Source organism: Montipora capricornis, chromosome 10, assembly GCF_036669925.1.
Source record: "Montipora capricornis isolate CH-2021 chromosome 10, ASM3666992v2, whole genome shotgun sequence".
NCBI classification, from domain to species: Eukaryota; Metazoa; Cnidaria; class Anthozoa; order Scleractinia; family Acroporidae; genus Montipora; species Montipora capricornis.
This window is the reverse complement of record NC_090892.1, coordinates 5,477,791-5,490,290: the sequence shown is the minus strand read 5'-3', so window position 1 is coordinate 5,490,290 and position 12,500 is coordinate 5,477,791. Positions and strand designations below refer to the sequence as shown.

The window sequence follows — 12,500 nt, the reverse complement described above, 5'->3', positions numbered from 1 at the left end:
CCTTCACAAAGTAATTAATAACTTTTTCCCTTTTCATGCCATAACCGGTTTGGCACTGTTGACTTGTGTAGGATGTTTCGTGTAGATTACATGAACAGTGTGTTGCTATACTTCGGAACGTCGTTCATGAAGAGTGCAGTGTAAAACGGGAGAGGTGAGCGATGTTTGACATTAAAGGTCTTTGTTGTGTTTAATCCGGCTCATCTAGTTGAATCTGTTCACGGTATTCTACAACTGGCGACGAGGATGCTTTTTGAGGGTGTGAATACTGTTTTCATTGAAGATGAATTTGAGAGATTTGGATATTGGAGGAGTTCGACCGTTTGATGTCAACAGTGATCCGAGTAGCGTGGGCACTGAGTGGAAACGATGACTTCGTAGTTTTAAGTTATATGCGGATGAAAAAGGTTTGATTATTTTCTCCGATAAGAACGACAATAAAGTGCAGAGGAGAGCTCTTCTTCTGCATTGCGCTGGACCAGATGTCCAAGATATGTTTGATGTTTTGGCCGACACTGAGAGTGTGAAAGATTATCAGAAGGCCGAAGATGCTTTAACCAGACATTTTGTCATACAAATTAACACTCCACAAGAGCGGCATTTATTCAGAGAAATGGTGGAAGGGGAAGATGAAACGATTGACCAATTTGCGGTACGATTGAGAAGCAAAGCTCAGCATTGTGATTATGGCGATCAAATGGAGGCTCAGATCAGAGATCAAATAATATCGAAGTGTAATTCCAATGAATTACGGCGCAAGCTTCAGGAAAAAGGCTAAACGCTCACACTTTAAACCTTACAGGAGATTGCCCGGAATTACGATGCAGTAAAAAGGCAAACCCAGAGTGTGAGTCTCTCCTGTGTGTCAGTGAACCGAGTTGATGATAGACAGACCAGACGGAAGAGTTGAGATACGACTTTATCATGGGGTCAATGTTATCGGGGTGGCACGATTAACATTGGGGGTATTCCGGTGGAGGTGATAATTGATTCTGGAGCAAGTGCAAATGTCATTAACCAAGCATTGTGGGAAAAATTGAAGAAGCAGCATATCAAGTGCGTATCAAGAAGAAGTACAAAAAAGTTGTATGCCTATGGTGTAGTTACCCCTCTTGAAGTGAAGTGAAGTGGAACCTTTATAGCAGATTTGAATTTAGGCAGCAATAGTGTGTCAGCTGAAGTCACAGTCATCAAAGGGCAAGGAGAACCATCACTGGGACGAGAATCAGCCACTGAGTTTGGGTGTGGTACGTGTAAATCACGGTGAACTGACAACGAGATTCAATGATGCTTTTACAGTAATTGGAAAGTTGAAAGGCTTTCAACTGAGACTACACATTGATGAACAAGCCCATCGAGTTGCGCAACTCTTACGGCGTCCTGCATTCAGCTTAAAGGAAAAGATTGAGAAGGAGCTTGATGAATTATTACGAGAAGACATCATTGAGCAAGTTGAGGGCCCAACGCCCTGGGTGAACCCTGTTGTGGTGACTCCCAAGCCAAATGGTGATGTTAGGTTATTTGTGGACATGACATGTGTCAACAAAGTAGCCTTTTCAGACTTGAAGAGACGGTTGGCTCAAGCAGACACACTAGGATTCTTTGATCGTACAACCCCAAGACAAAAATAATTACAGATGCAAGCCCAGTTGGCTTGGGAGCGGTCCTAGTTCAAGAACAGAAGGGAGAAAACCGTGTGATAAGTTATGCGAGTAGAGGACTTTCAGATGTAGAACGACGGTATTCGCAAACAGAGAAGGAGGCCCTAGGGATTGTGTGGGCCTGTAAGAGGTTCCATGTGTATCTTTATGGAGTAGATTTTAAACTGTGAACTGTGAACTAATCAATAGCCTAGAAAAATGTTTGCGACTCATGGTTTGCCCTATACAGTGACAAGTGATAATGGTTCTCATTTCGTTGCAGAATATTTTCAAGCATTCTTAAAGGACAATTGCATTAAGCATAGAAAGATCACTCCTTTGTGGCCACAGGCGAACGGTGAAATTGAGCTCCAAAACAGGTCTCTCCTCAAACGAATGCAGATTTCTCAAGTTGAGAGAGAAGATTTGAAGAAAGCCGTGCTGACGTATTTAGTTGCATATAGGAACACCCCTCATCCAAGCACAGGTGTGTGCCCAGCAGAGTTGTTGTTCCGAAGAAAACTTCGCTCGACGAAAAAGTGAGAGATCGAGACAGAGACAAAAAGGGCAAAATGAAAGAATATGCGGACAGAGCTCGTAATGCGGAAGGCAATATTTAGGTGGTGGGTGACAAAGTCTTGTTAAAACAACAGCGGCTAAACAAGTGGACCACTCCATTTGAGAGTCGGCCTAACGAGATGATTGACAAGCGTGGAAACAGTGTTCTGGTTGAATCGCCTGAAGGAACCCAATATAACAGAAACACTACACATGTGAAGCTCTACCATGAAAGAGGGAAACAGCTCAGTGGATCTTTGCGGGACGAGCAACCAGTACCCCAAGAAATGAAAGTTGGAAACGTTCCTGTTGATCAGGGGGATGACGGGAGAGAGCAGGAAGACAAGTTGAACCTGAGGATGGAGAATAGTGTCCCTGTGAAATCGCCCTGATCAGTGCGGACACGGAACATACCAAAGAAGTTTAAAGGACTTCGTTATGTAGTGAACATTTGGAACATTGACCTCTAAATGTACTTTCGTAATTTTGTCTCAGAGAGAGTTCTATTGCGTTGTTGTTTGTCATTATTACTTATAAGATTTTGTGCTTCTCTGAGGAAGAAAAGGGATGTAGGATGTTTCGTGTAGATTGCATAAACAGTGTGTTGCTATACTTTGGAAAGTGGTACATGAGGAGTGCAGTGGAAAACGGGAGCGGTGAGCGATGTTTGCCATTAAAGATCTTTGTTGTGTTTAATCCGGCTCTTCTAGTTGAATCTGTTCCTGGTACCCCCTCCAACTTGCAATTAATGGTTGTTGGCTTGATTGTTTCCTGCTGTGTTCCCAAAAAGCAGTTACTTTAGGTTTTCTCCACTGTTCAGCCCCTTTATCTGGGCTCACATCTAACCCAGTAAGATGTTTGTGCTAGGCTAAGTTTCAACTTTGAAACGTCCGTACAACATGCTTTTATTTTTAATATCCATACCCTCGCAACTAACAAACTAACAAAACTAACTAACAAAACAAGGCATTTCTCACCTGCAAAGCTGTTGAATACGACTATAAAGCTGATCAAACTCGTCTAAATTCCTGCCTGTTGCTCACAAGACTTAAGTTGCAAGGAAACGTTCAAGTTTGCGACATTTCAGTGTCACGGTTGGTGTTCCGGAGTACTAAAAGTCAAGAAAGGAATTCTGGTGGATTGCTGATTTATAAAAGAGGAGAGTTGATATATGACTCAAACACTTAATTGTTTAGTGGAACCATATTCATCAGTTGACAAAAAGAAAAAAGAATCCAATTCAAATATTCCAGGTGGAATTGATTTTTCTTATAATTTTGTTGTTTATTCTCTTTATTACTGTTATTATTCCCAAAGTAACGTGTACTTTTGTTGATTCGTTGAAAGTTGTCAAATGATTTGTTTTACAAAGCCAACGATATTACGTGGCAGATGATTGGAGTGTGTCGATGTTCTTTGCCAAAGAAATTTGTGCTAATTGGAACACCTGTTAATTTAAAACTTTTTTGATTAAGATCAAAATATCACTTTCTCTGTGGGATATAATCTCAATAGAAGTAGGGTTAAGTCCATTTCACCTTTATTGATCACAGTATACACGGCCGGCACATGTTTTAAAATATGAGGGCGTAGGCATTTCACGTTCAGCGCTTCTAATAGGTGTATTTAAGTAAATTTCCAATAGCTTTTAATTTTTGAGTCAAAATTATCGTTTTAATGGTTTCTTGTTTGTCTCTCATTTATTTATGTCCCCGAAAAAGTCTGTAGCTGACATCTTAGTATCACGTATTTGCACAAGGGCGGCGAAAGATCAATTAAGTCGCAAATTGAGATGGACGTTTCAATCAATACTCTTGCGCTTCTTGATAACACTATTGCAATCCATCAACTCGACAAATATTTGGTACCATCTTTTCAGTCTTTCTGTGCATCTTATCAACTTATCTTATCACTATCTAATTGGTGAGTTCCAGTTGACCTCAGTGTATTAAATAACGTCACTGAGCATTGCCACGAAGGCAAAACTACTATTTTAGCGTCTCTGCTTACTGAAAGAATGAAGCGTTCAAAATCTCGCGAACCATCAGCGTGACCATTTGAAAGAGAATTGGATGGGGTTTTTTAGCTCGCGCCTGTCGTGTCTTGCGTTCGACTATTTGCCTTTCCAATTGAGGAGGCAGTGCGGCCCAGTGGTTATGGCGCTTGCCTTGAGATCCGGAGATCCCGGGTTCAAGACACGTTCTGAGCACTCGTAGAATTTGTTCCTGGTAGTCCCTGGTTCAACTTCTCAGATGCACTTGTAAATAGCCAACTGATTTGCCTCCGGTCAGTTGGGCTTCTTAACAGTTGTTGTTGAATGTTCTGTTCTGTCGTGATTGTTTGTCATTGGCCCTGAAAAGCTCCTATGGGGAATGGTCAATTAAGTATGTATGTATGTAAGTATGTATGTATGTATGTATGTATGTATGTATGTATGTATGTCTAAAGCCCGGTTTTCACGAGCGATGCAAGTACAAACGCAAGCACAAGAGCGCTTGTTTCACCGTGAAAGGGGCCTGACACAAGTATAAGCACAAACGCAAGGATCTTTTTTTTTCCTTTTCCTTATGCTTGTGCTTTGCTTGCGTTGTGTGAAAACGGGATGTAACTAACGCACAACGCAAGCTGTGATGTTCGTCCAATAAAAAATACCTGTTCCAGATTCCACTCGCAGCGCCGCGTTGTAGGAGAGAACATGGTATTACTGAATCCTTGTCTCTGCGTCGTGTGCTTGTGCTTTACGTTATGGTTCGTGTTCACTTACCACGAATCTGTTGTGCATGCGTCGCTAGTGAAAACCCGGCTTAAGACTAAGATTTGGTGCCATAACATTGTCGTTATGAGGAACAGTGTTGTAGAGTTAATCCTTCGAATAGAGTCGTGACATTTCCACTAGATTGTTGAAACTGGCTTGAGCCACCTCAAAAGACGATGGAGGAAATGAATTCTGGAAAATGGGGTATGCCTGATACCTACTCCCAATGTTCGATCGAGAGGATCACAGGAGCAAGAATTTGCTGGCTTGGCTTGTTCTAAGGTTTGAAATTTGAAGTAACGTCTTGTGGTTCTCAGGTTGAGGAATTGTATTAGTGTTCAAAAAGAATCTTCACTTCAAGATTACTGATCACTACGAGGGGTTTTTTCTGTGGTAGCCAAAACGCGGGGCCGGGGTTGGGGTGTCTTCTTTTCTTCACTTTCTTTGCTTCCATTTTCGTTGTCCTGTCCAGTCCAGTTATTTTCGAATGACCGGGATTTGCCTTTCATTTATGGTGGAAATCAGTGAAAAAAGGAGCTTACGGATGCTCGTAGGGAATTCTTAGTTTTTTTCTAAATCGGACTTTGTTTTTGTGTTCTTAAAATCGAAGCTTGCTTTTGCGAACATTGGAGTCTGCCTTTGGGGAAATCGGACTTTTTGTTTGCAAAAATCCTTCGAGATTTAGAGAGTTTCCCGTAAAACCTGAACTCCGAATTCGCGTTGTTGTCAATGTTGTTGTGTGTTTTTGTTTTTCGGTTCAAAGAAACCCGGACCCTCGACATCACTGTTAATTCGTGATCGTCGATTCATGATCATTTATCGGGAGTGTCGTACTCGGTACCTTGTGTTTTATTGCTAAGGAGCTTAGCAAAACTGTTTGAGAATGTACTACCAACTTACGTTCCAGGGCTTCGTGCCAATGAGCAGCTATCCCCTATCCTTTTCGTAAACTTGACGGTTATTGACGCAATTTATTTAAGCCCTTTATTTTATTCAAGTCACACAAGAGTTTGTACGAGTTTGTAGAAAAGTCATTGGTTAGCATGTCCAGGAAATTGCTGGCCAATTCTATTCGGACGTCAACGTATCACGATCTGAATCCCATTTTGCGATAAAAAAAACCCAACAACATTGACAACAACACAAACTTCAGATTTTGCTGAAACAAGCAAATGAGAACGTTGCGTGACTGCGTGACTACCCAAGTGGAACTGTGACTCTTTTTTGTTTCGTGTTATTGCATTGAGGAGAAGGGTTTTGCCGAGTAAACATTAAAATGTGGTTTTAAAGTGTGGAGCTCAGCGAGTCTTCAGGGTCTCTGGGAGTCAGCGTATATTCCCCACACAAACTCCAGATTCAGCAGACACAAAGTCCAATTTGTGGAAACAAAGTACGATTTTCACAAAGGCAAACTCCGATGTTCGCAAAAACCAACTTCGATTTTAAGAACACAAGGGGCATTTTTTAACTCTTCTTAAAAGCATCAATACTACCACTATTCCTTATTTTACAAGGTAAGTTATTCCATATCGTATGGATCATCATAGGTTTTAAGATTTGACTGTGGCTCCACTAGAAAAAGCTTATTAGAAGATCTTAATTGACGTGCAGGAACATATCTCCTTAGTAAATCACTAATATAACATGGCGCTAAGCCATTTATAGCTTTGTAAGTCAAAAATCTTAAAAACTATTCGTTCTTGGACACATAACCAGTGCAGTTCATTAAGGACTGGAGTAGTATGATTGTATTCCCATTACAGATTACACGGGACGAGCTATGCAATTCTGAATTGATTGAAGCCTATGAATTAAATACCCTGGCAGGTCATAACAATGAATTGCAATTAACTAGTTTGTAAGTGATAAATGCATGGACATTGAAGGTTATTGTTACACTATTAAATAGCTCTGTATGTAGATCACTTCTTACACCTTCTGGGTCATTTCTAAGTTTTCAGCCTTAACAATTTACGAGCACAATGTTAGGCCGTCCAACCATATAGTCTGATCGTCTTAGAATCAAGCCCGCCCCTTACAAACAAACTAAAGGTTCAGCAAGATCGAGGGCCTTTCATAAGTTCTTGCACAAGCTCATGACCTTGAAGCGTTTTGAGTTTAGAAATTTCCTTACATGGATGTAACGTAGCCCGCGCATTTTCCCTCACCTGCAGCTCCCATCTTATTTTTGTCCATATTTGGGCATAAAATTGGTGTCCTAAAATTCCGAGCTTTGTTCCAAGGAAAAGAGTCGCAAGTTACACGCTTCAAGGTCTTGTGCTTCTGTGGGTTCTTGTACTACACAATTACGATCTTCCCTTATTTATTTGTTTATTTATTTGTTTTTACTATTCAAGAAAATCTATTATTGCAGAAATTGAGAAAACAAACACTGAGTCGTGAGCATATGAAGATATATAACCATTGGATTTGATATGGTGTATAGATTTGTCTGAGCTGTAACAGGAGGGAGCGGGGGTGGAGGGGTGAGCATTTTAATGGTGGGAGCACCAGGGAAGGTGTTTATTTGAGAAGCGACGTTTTCAACATGTAAGATACTGTGAAAGAAAACAATATCCAGAGCTTTTAGCTTCGGAATATTACACTAGGGGAAAAGCGCTCATAAATCGGAATGGAAGCATTTTGCATCAATCTGTCGAAAGGTGGCGGGTAACAAATAGGCTTAAAAATATACTGCCTGTAAAAACCAGGGAAGCACATTATCGCACATTTATTTTACGTCACTTTGATCATTGTAGAGAAATAAATACTACGAAATTGGAAAGGGAAATTCAAAGTGCACTTAGGGTTACGGTTAGGCTAACTTCTACTACTACTACTACTACTACTACTACTACTACTACTACTACTACTACGGAAGGTTTAGAACTCAAGATAGCAAAATGTATAGGTTTACTTACATGTAACATATATCAGGTAAAGGGGGTTGGAGAATGTACCTGACATGCAAAACTGCCCGGTATTTAAGCTTTGGCCACATCTTGCGGCGTTTGCATACTTTTCGTAATCACAAACTTTCCCTTAGAACAAAAACAAACTCACGAAACACACGGCAATCAAATTTAAATGAAAGAACAAAAAAAAACCGGGCTTTCCCCTAATTCTTGGTTAACCTTTGCATTTACCACAACTTTCTATTTTTGCTTTGAGGGTTGGAATTTTATTCAAGGTGGGGAATGATTGGATACCGAAAACTAAGCAGCATCCAGAAGCCTGGGAACGAGGCGTTTGGTGTTTGAAACGTATTTTTCATCTGGGACATTTACGTAGTACGAGTTTAAATACTTAATTAATTGGTCGCTTAAACATCTGTATACCCAAGATGTTAAGTACCTAACTTTATCCAGCATAGGGGCTTCTGTACACAGTTAAGTTATTTTAATTTTAAAGCTTGTTTAATCCTGCATTAATTTTTGGGGGGTACTGAAGTTTAGTGGCGCCTTAGGTTCAATCGAAAAGAAAGTCGACAGGTTCGTAAAATGATTGAGAAAAGACAAAACCAAAAGTTAATGGTATCTTATAGTTAAACTCCTTGCCTTGTGTACTTTCAATGGTTCTGCTTCAATCTTTGCCTGAAATTGGCGACCTAGGGTTCAATTCTTTAAGAGCAAGCATACATGGGGTTTTTACTTTTTTAAAAGGTTATTGCGCTAAAAGGTCTCTCACGATCGGCGTCATGCTATGTGCAAATTTCAAACTTAAATATACATTACACTGCATTCCAAAAGTTCAGTCTGACCTTCATTATTTCTAGTTTGTTCTTCCTCCTACTCCTTTTCAGGACCACTAAAAGATGAGGGTATTGTAAGAAATGCCAGTATCTCATTGTAAAAGCTAAAGTTTCTCTAGTCTTAAATTAAGATCATGACGCATTACCCTTGACTGGAAGAGATATCCTTTCTCAAACAGCTTACGAAAAGGAATGCAGGATACTAAGGTCGACCTCAAAAAGTTTTATCTCATTCAGGTTTCGTCTGATCTCTCGATAGGTGACCACACGAAAAGGGTGTCACTACACCTTGGTAACGACAAATCCCTCAGCAATGCTTTTTGAAGAATGAGCTGAGCTGCCCTGGCTTATATCACTTGCTGCAGCGCCATGATCTGATTCTCCGTCGTCATCTAGATACGAACCCTGTTTGGAATGCTAAAAACATGGATGGATGAATGAATTCAGTCCTGGGAGTTAGAAGCCAAATTGTTTTCTTGCTTTTTTTCATTTATTTATTCATTATTATCTTGCCATGTTATGTTTTAGGAAAGTCTGTTTGCGGAGAAGTATCGCTGTGGTGTCATTTGCAATAATCTTGGTCGATTTGGCACTCTCAGTCATATTCAAAAATAGAGTCATGCCCTCTCACTCAGTCCGAATTTCGTTTTCAGACATGGCTTTCACATTTACCTAAGTGGACAAAAAATTAATAAAGAGCTGATCTCGCCTTGTGTTAAACGTCAAACGACAGGTTACTGCTTGTTCTAAAAGCAAGAAAATCCTATTATTTCAACTTTTCTTTCTCTTTTGAGAGAGCACGGTATCTATATATAACAGGCAAAAATGAGCTGAAATCAAACAATTTGCTTTGATTTCTGGCAAAACGCAAATTGAGCCTCACGTGTTATGCGAAATCTCTCTGATATTGAAATATTATAACGTTACCTACCTCTTTAAGGGTTTCACTATTATAAAGTGCCGCCCTTAACTCTTTCAGCAAACTATATTCTATCGAAAGCTACTCGCAGATTACTTTTCCCCAATATCTTGTTAACGTTCTTTTTTCTTACCTGTGGCAAGTAGTAATCTTCTTCATCCCAAATCCCATCTTCAAGTGAACTTAACAAAAACAAACAAAACAATTAAGGGTGTTCGAAACTAATCATGAAGTTCGAATACTTTAAAACATCCAGACAAATTCAGTCATATCCGTCTTACCCCTAGCTTAAAAAAAAGCCTACTAAGGAAAACTACTGGATTCCTCAGTCAGGGAAGTTGGATGTTCTTTTCCTGATTTTTAAAACGGTGTACAATGGTTGGGACGGGATATGAAAAGTAATTGAATAATTTACACAAAATTGTACTTCAAACAATAGGCCGCCTTTCCACTGAAAGGCTTCCTTGGACAGATTCGTCGACGAATATTAGAAACTTACCGTGTTTTCTTGGTCAGTATATAATCTGAACTGTACATTCCCATATCACTCCCATATGAACTGCCTGGCTGAGAATGTATTCTGCAAAAATACAACTCGCATTATTCTCTTAGCCGGCTTTTCACATTAGGCTACCTCAAAGTTATGTTGCATCCCAGTCACTTCCTATAACTGTTCTGAAATGTGGCTATTTGTGAGTCATCCTCTAGAAGACTGTAGTGAGACAGTATGGATTATAGGTAAGGGACAATTACGAGCAGGTGAACCGCTTAACTTACTCAAATTACGATGAATCACATGACTAAAGATTGTCATCGTGTTTGAGGCTTGAGGTTGCTTTTGACTGTGTAAGGTAGAATTTCTGAAACTTAAGTTATCTTATAAAACCACCCCTTACCTTACCATTTCAACACGAAAAATACAACTAATAAAGGAAAACATTTTGTTTTGACATCATGATTTAGTTTTAAGGAAAATTAATTGATGTTGGGTCCAGGGGGAATTTTTATGTCAATTCAATCTCTTTGCCCAATATTTCAACTTGTATTAAAATAGTAGTTTTCGTTCCGTGGTAAATCTGGGTCGATTGTTGACTTCAAACCTACCTAACGGAAGCCACATTCTTGCCTTCAGTAGTTTCGTCATCGTAATAAGACCAGGATCCCCTAAAGAAGAGTTTATTTAAGTGCAAATCTTCATACCATAAGAAATACAACAAAACTGTGAAAGATCAAAAATCTAAGATTGTTCAGTCACTTAATTTTCCAAAACACAACAAAGCTTATAAAAGCATGAGGTGGAGGCCAAGGGCTTCTTTTAATGCTTCAAAGTGGTTTAACACAAAGCTTGAGTTATTTAAATTATTATTCAATCGCGTATAACATCTTGCTCTTCTTTAATTGACACAAAGCTCCTAACCACGACTGCGGATAAGATGCGGCAAATTCTTTTCGATTTTTGGGATGCAAGTCGTTTCCTTGCTTTGCTTTGGCAAAGTCAAATTGCCAGTTGCTGTTTTAAAAATTAACGTGTTGCGATATCCCATTACTTAATAATTTTGTAAAAAGCTTAGCACAACCATCGGGGTCCCTTAGAAGAATGAACTACCCACCCTCACCTCTCTCGCTATAGATACACAGTTATTTAAATACTTCCTAACCCCAAGCTCGACAAATTATACTCACTGGCGATTGATGTCTCCAAATTTTGGCTTTCCCCTTGGGGAGCTGTACATTTCACGCTTCTTCACTCTGCATTAAGAATTAAAACTACTTAGTATAAGAAGGATAGCATACCCAACTTCTGGGTTGGTAAATTCAATTTCCTGCTATTCCAACGGTGAAACAACATTAAAAATACCTGCAGCGCGTTTTGATGGCAAAACATAAACCAAGTAGCAGAAGAAGCCCTACAACAGATCCTAAGATAATCAATGCCAATTCAGCGTTACCAACGCTACTGTCCTCAGTGGGAGGATGTGTGGCGGATGGAACGGGTCCCAGGATCTTCCATCTTGCGTAGAGCGTATTTAGGTGGTCTGTGTATTTCTCAATTGTCCTGAAGAAAAATTATAATTTGGATTCAGTCGGATTTAAAAGTTTACGTTTAACGTGTTTCCAATTCGGCGAAACAAGTATGAAACTGCATGCAGTTTTAGTGTTTTCCTTACGGTGCCCGAGTTTTGTATCAAGAAAGCGATAAATCGTTTCAAACCGTGACAAGAAATCACGTCGAAATAATGCTACGAAGCCTTGTCAATAAAAGAACATAAAGAGAAAATCAAAGATAAAACATTGGTTGCCGTGTCCGTTGCTCTGAGTGTTACAGAAACATACCTAGTGTCTATACCCTCTTAAAGCCGGTTTGCATAGATGCCAAGTCTCCAGATTTCGGACTCAATCTCCAGCTCTCCGGTTGAGCAAGCAAAATCTCCCGCTGAACTTGGTTTAACAATAATTTATATATAGATATCAAATAAATGATTATTGTTCTGCAAATGAAAAACCCATGGTCATCTAAGAAATGGTGAAATTGACAAGAAATCAGTGAGAAATCTGGACCCCATAGCCTCTTCTCCTTTTTCCTGCCCGTGTAAATTTGTTATTGTAACATGACTAAAATGTGTCATTAAATAACCTCACAATGCAGGAAAAATGATCTAAAAGAAATCAGATTTAAACTTTCTCCCGGGGGAGCATACCCCCCTGGCACCCACTCGGCACTCACTCAATTTTTCCATTTATTATATGGGCAATAAATATACATGGTAGAGATTGAAAAGCAGGCTTCAATACAAATACTGCGTATTAGTACAAACAAAAAAAGGCGGGAATCATGAAGTCTTTGCTAAATATGACTACTCGTTCCCGGATGTAGTG

At 39.6% G+C, this 12,500-nt stretch overlaps 2 protein-coding genes across 3 annotated transcripts in view; both read right to left on the bottom strand.

Annotated features, from left to right (window-relative positions):
* Positions 1 to 3,303, bottom strand: part of LOC138021915 (somatostatin receptor type 5-like) — a 12,251-nt gene extending 8,948 nt beyond the window's left edge. Inside the window, exon 1 of the mRNA XM_068868940.1 lies at positions 3,176 to 3,303. The gene's annotated coding sequence lies outside the window, so the exon portion shown is untranslated. The remainder of the gene's footprint in view (positions 1 to 3,175) is intronic.
* Positions 3,304 to 7,444: 4,141 nt separating this feature from the next.
* The window catches only part of LOC138020023 (protocadherin Fat 4-like), a 125,303-nt gene continuing 120,247 nt past the window's right edge, over positions 7,445 to 12,500 (bottom strand). Inside the window, exons 67-72 of one of the 2 annotated variants that reach the window (XM_068867013.1) lie at positions 11,482 to 11,679; positions 11,307 to 11,372; positions 10,728 to 10,787; positions 10,123 to 10,203; positions 9,757 to 9,805; positions 7,445 to 9,121 (exon numbers count right to left, since the gene is read on the bottom strand). In XM_068867013.1, the coding sequence (XP_068723114.1) occupies positions 8,987 to 9,121; positions 9,757 to 9,805; positions 10,123 to 10,203; positions 10,728 to 10,787; positions 11,307 to 11,372; positions 11,482 to 11,679 (589 nt within the window). In that variant the 3' untranslated portion in view covers positions 7,445 to 8,986. The remainder of the gene's footprint in view (positions 9,122 to 9,756; positions 9,806 to 10,122; positions 10,204 to 10,727; positions 10,788 to 11,306; positions 11,373 to 11,481; positions 11,680 to 12,500) is intronic. The other variant, XM_068867012.1, reaches the window with a different exon arrangement.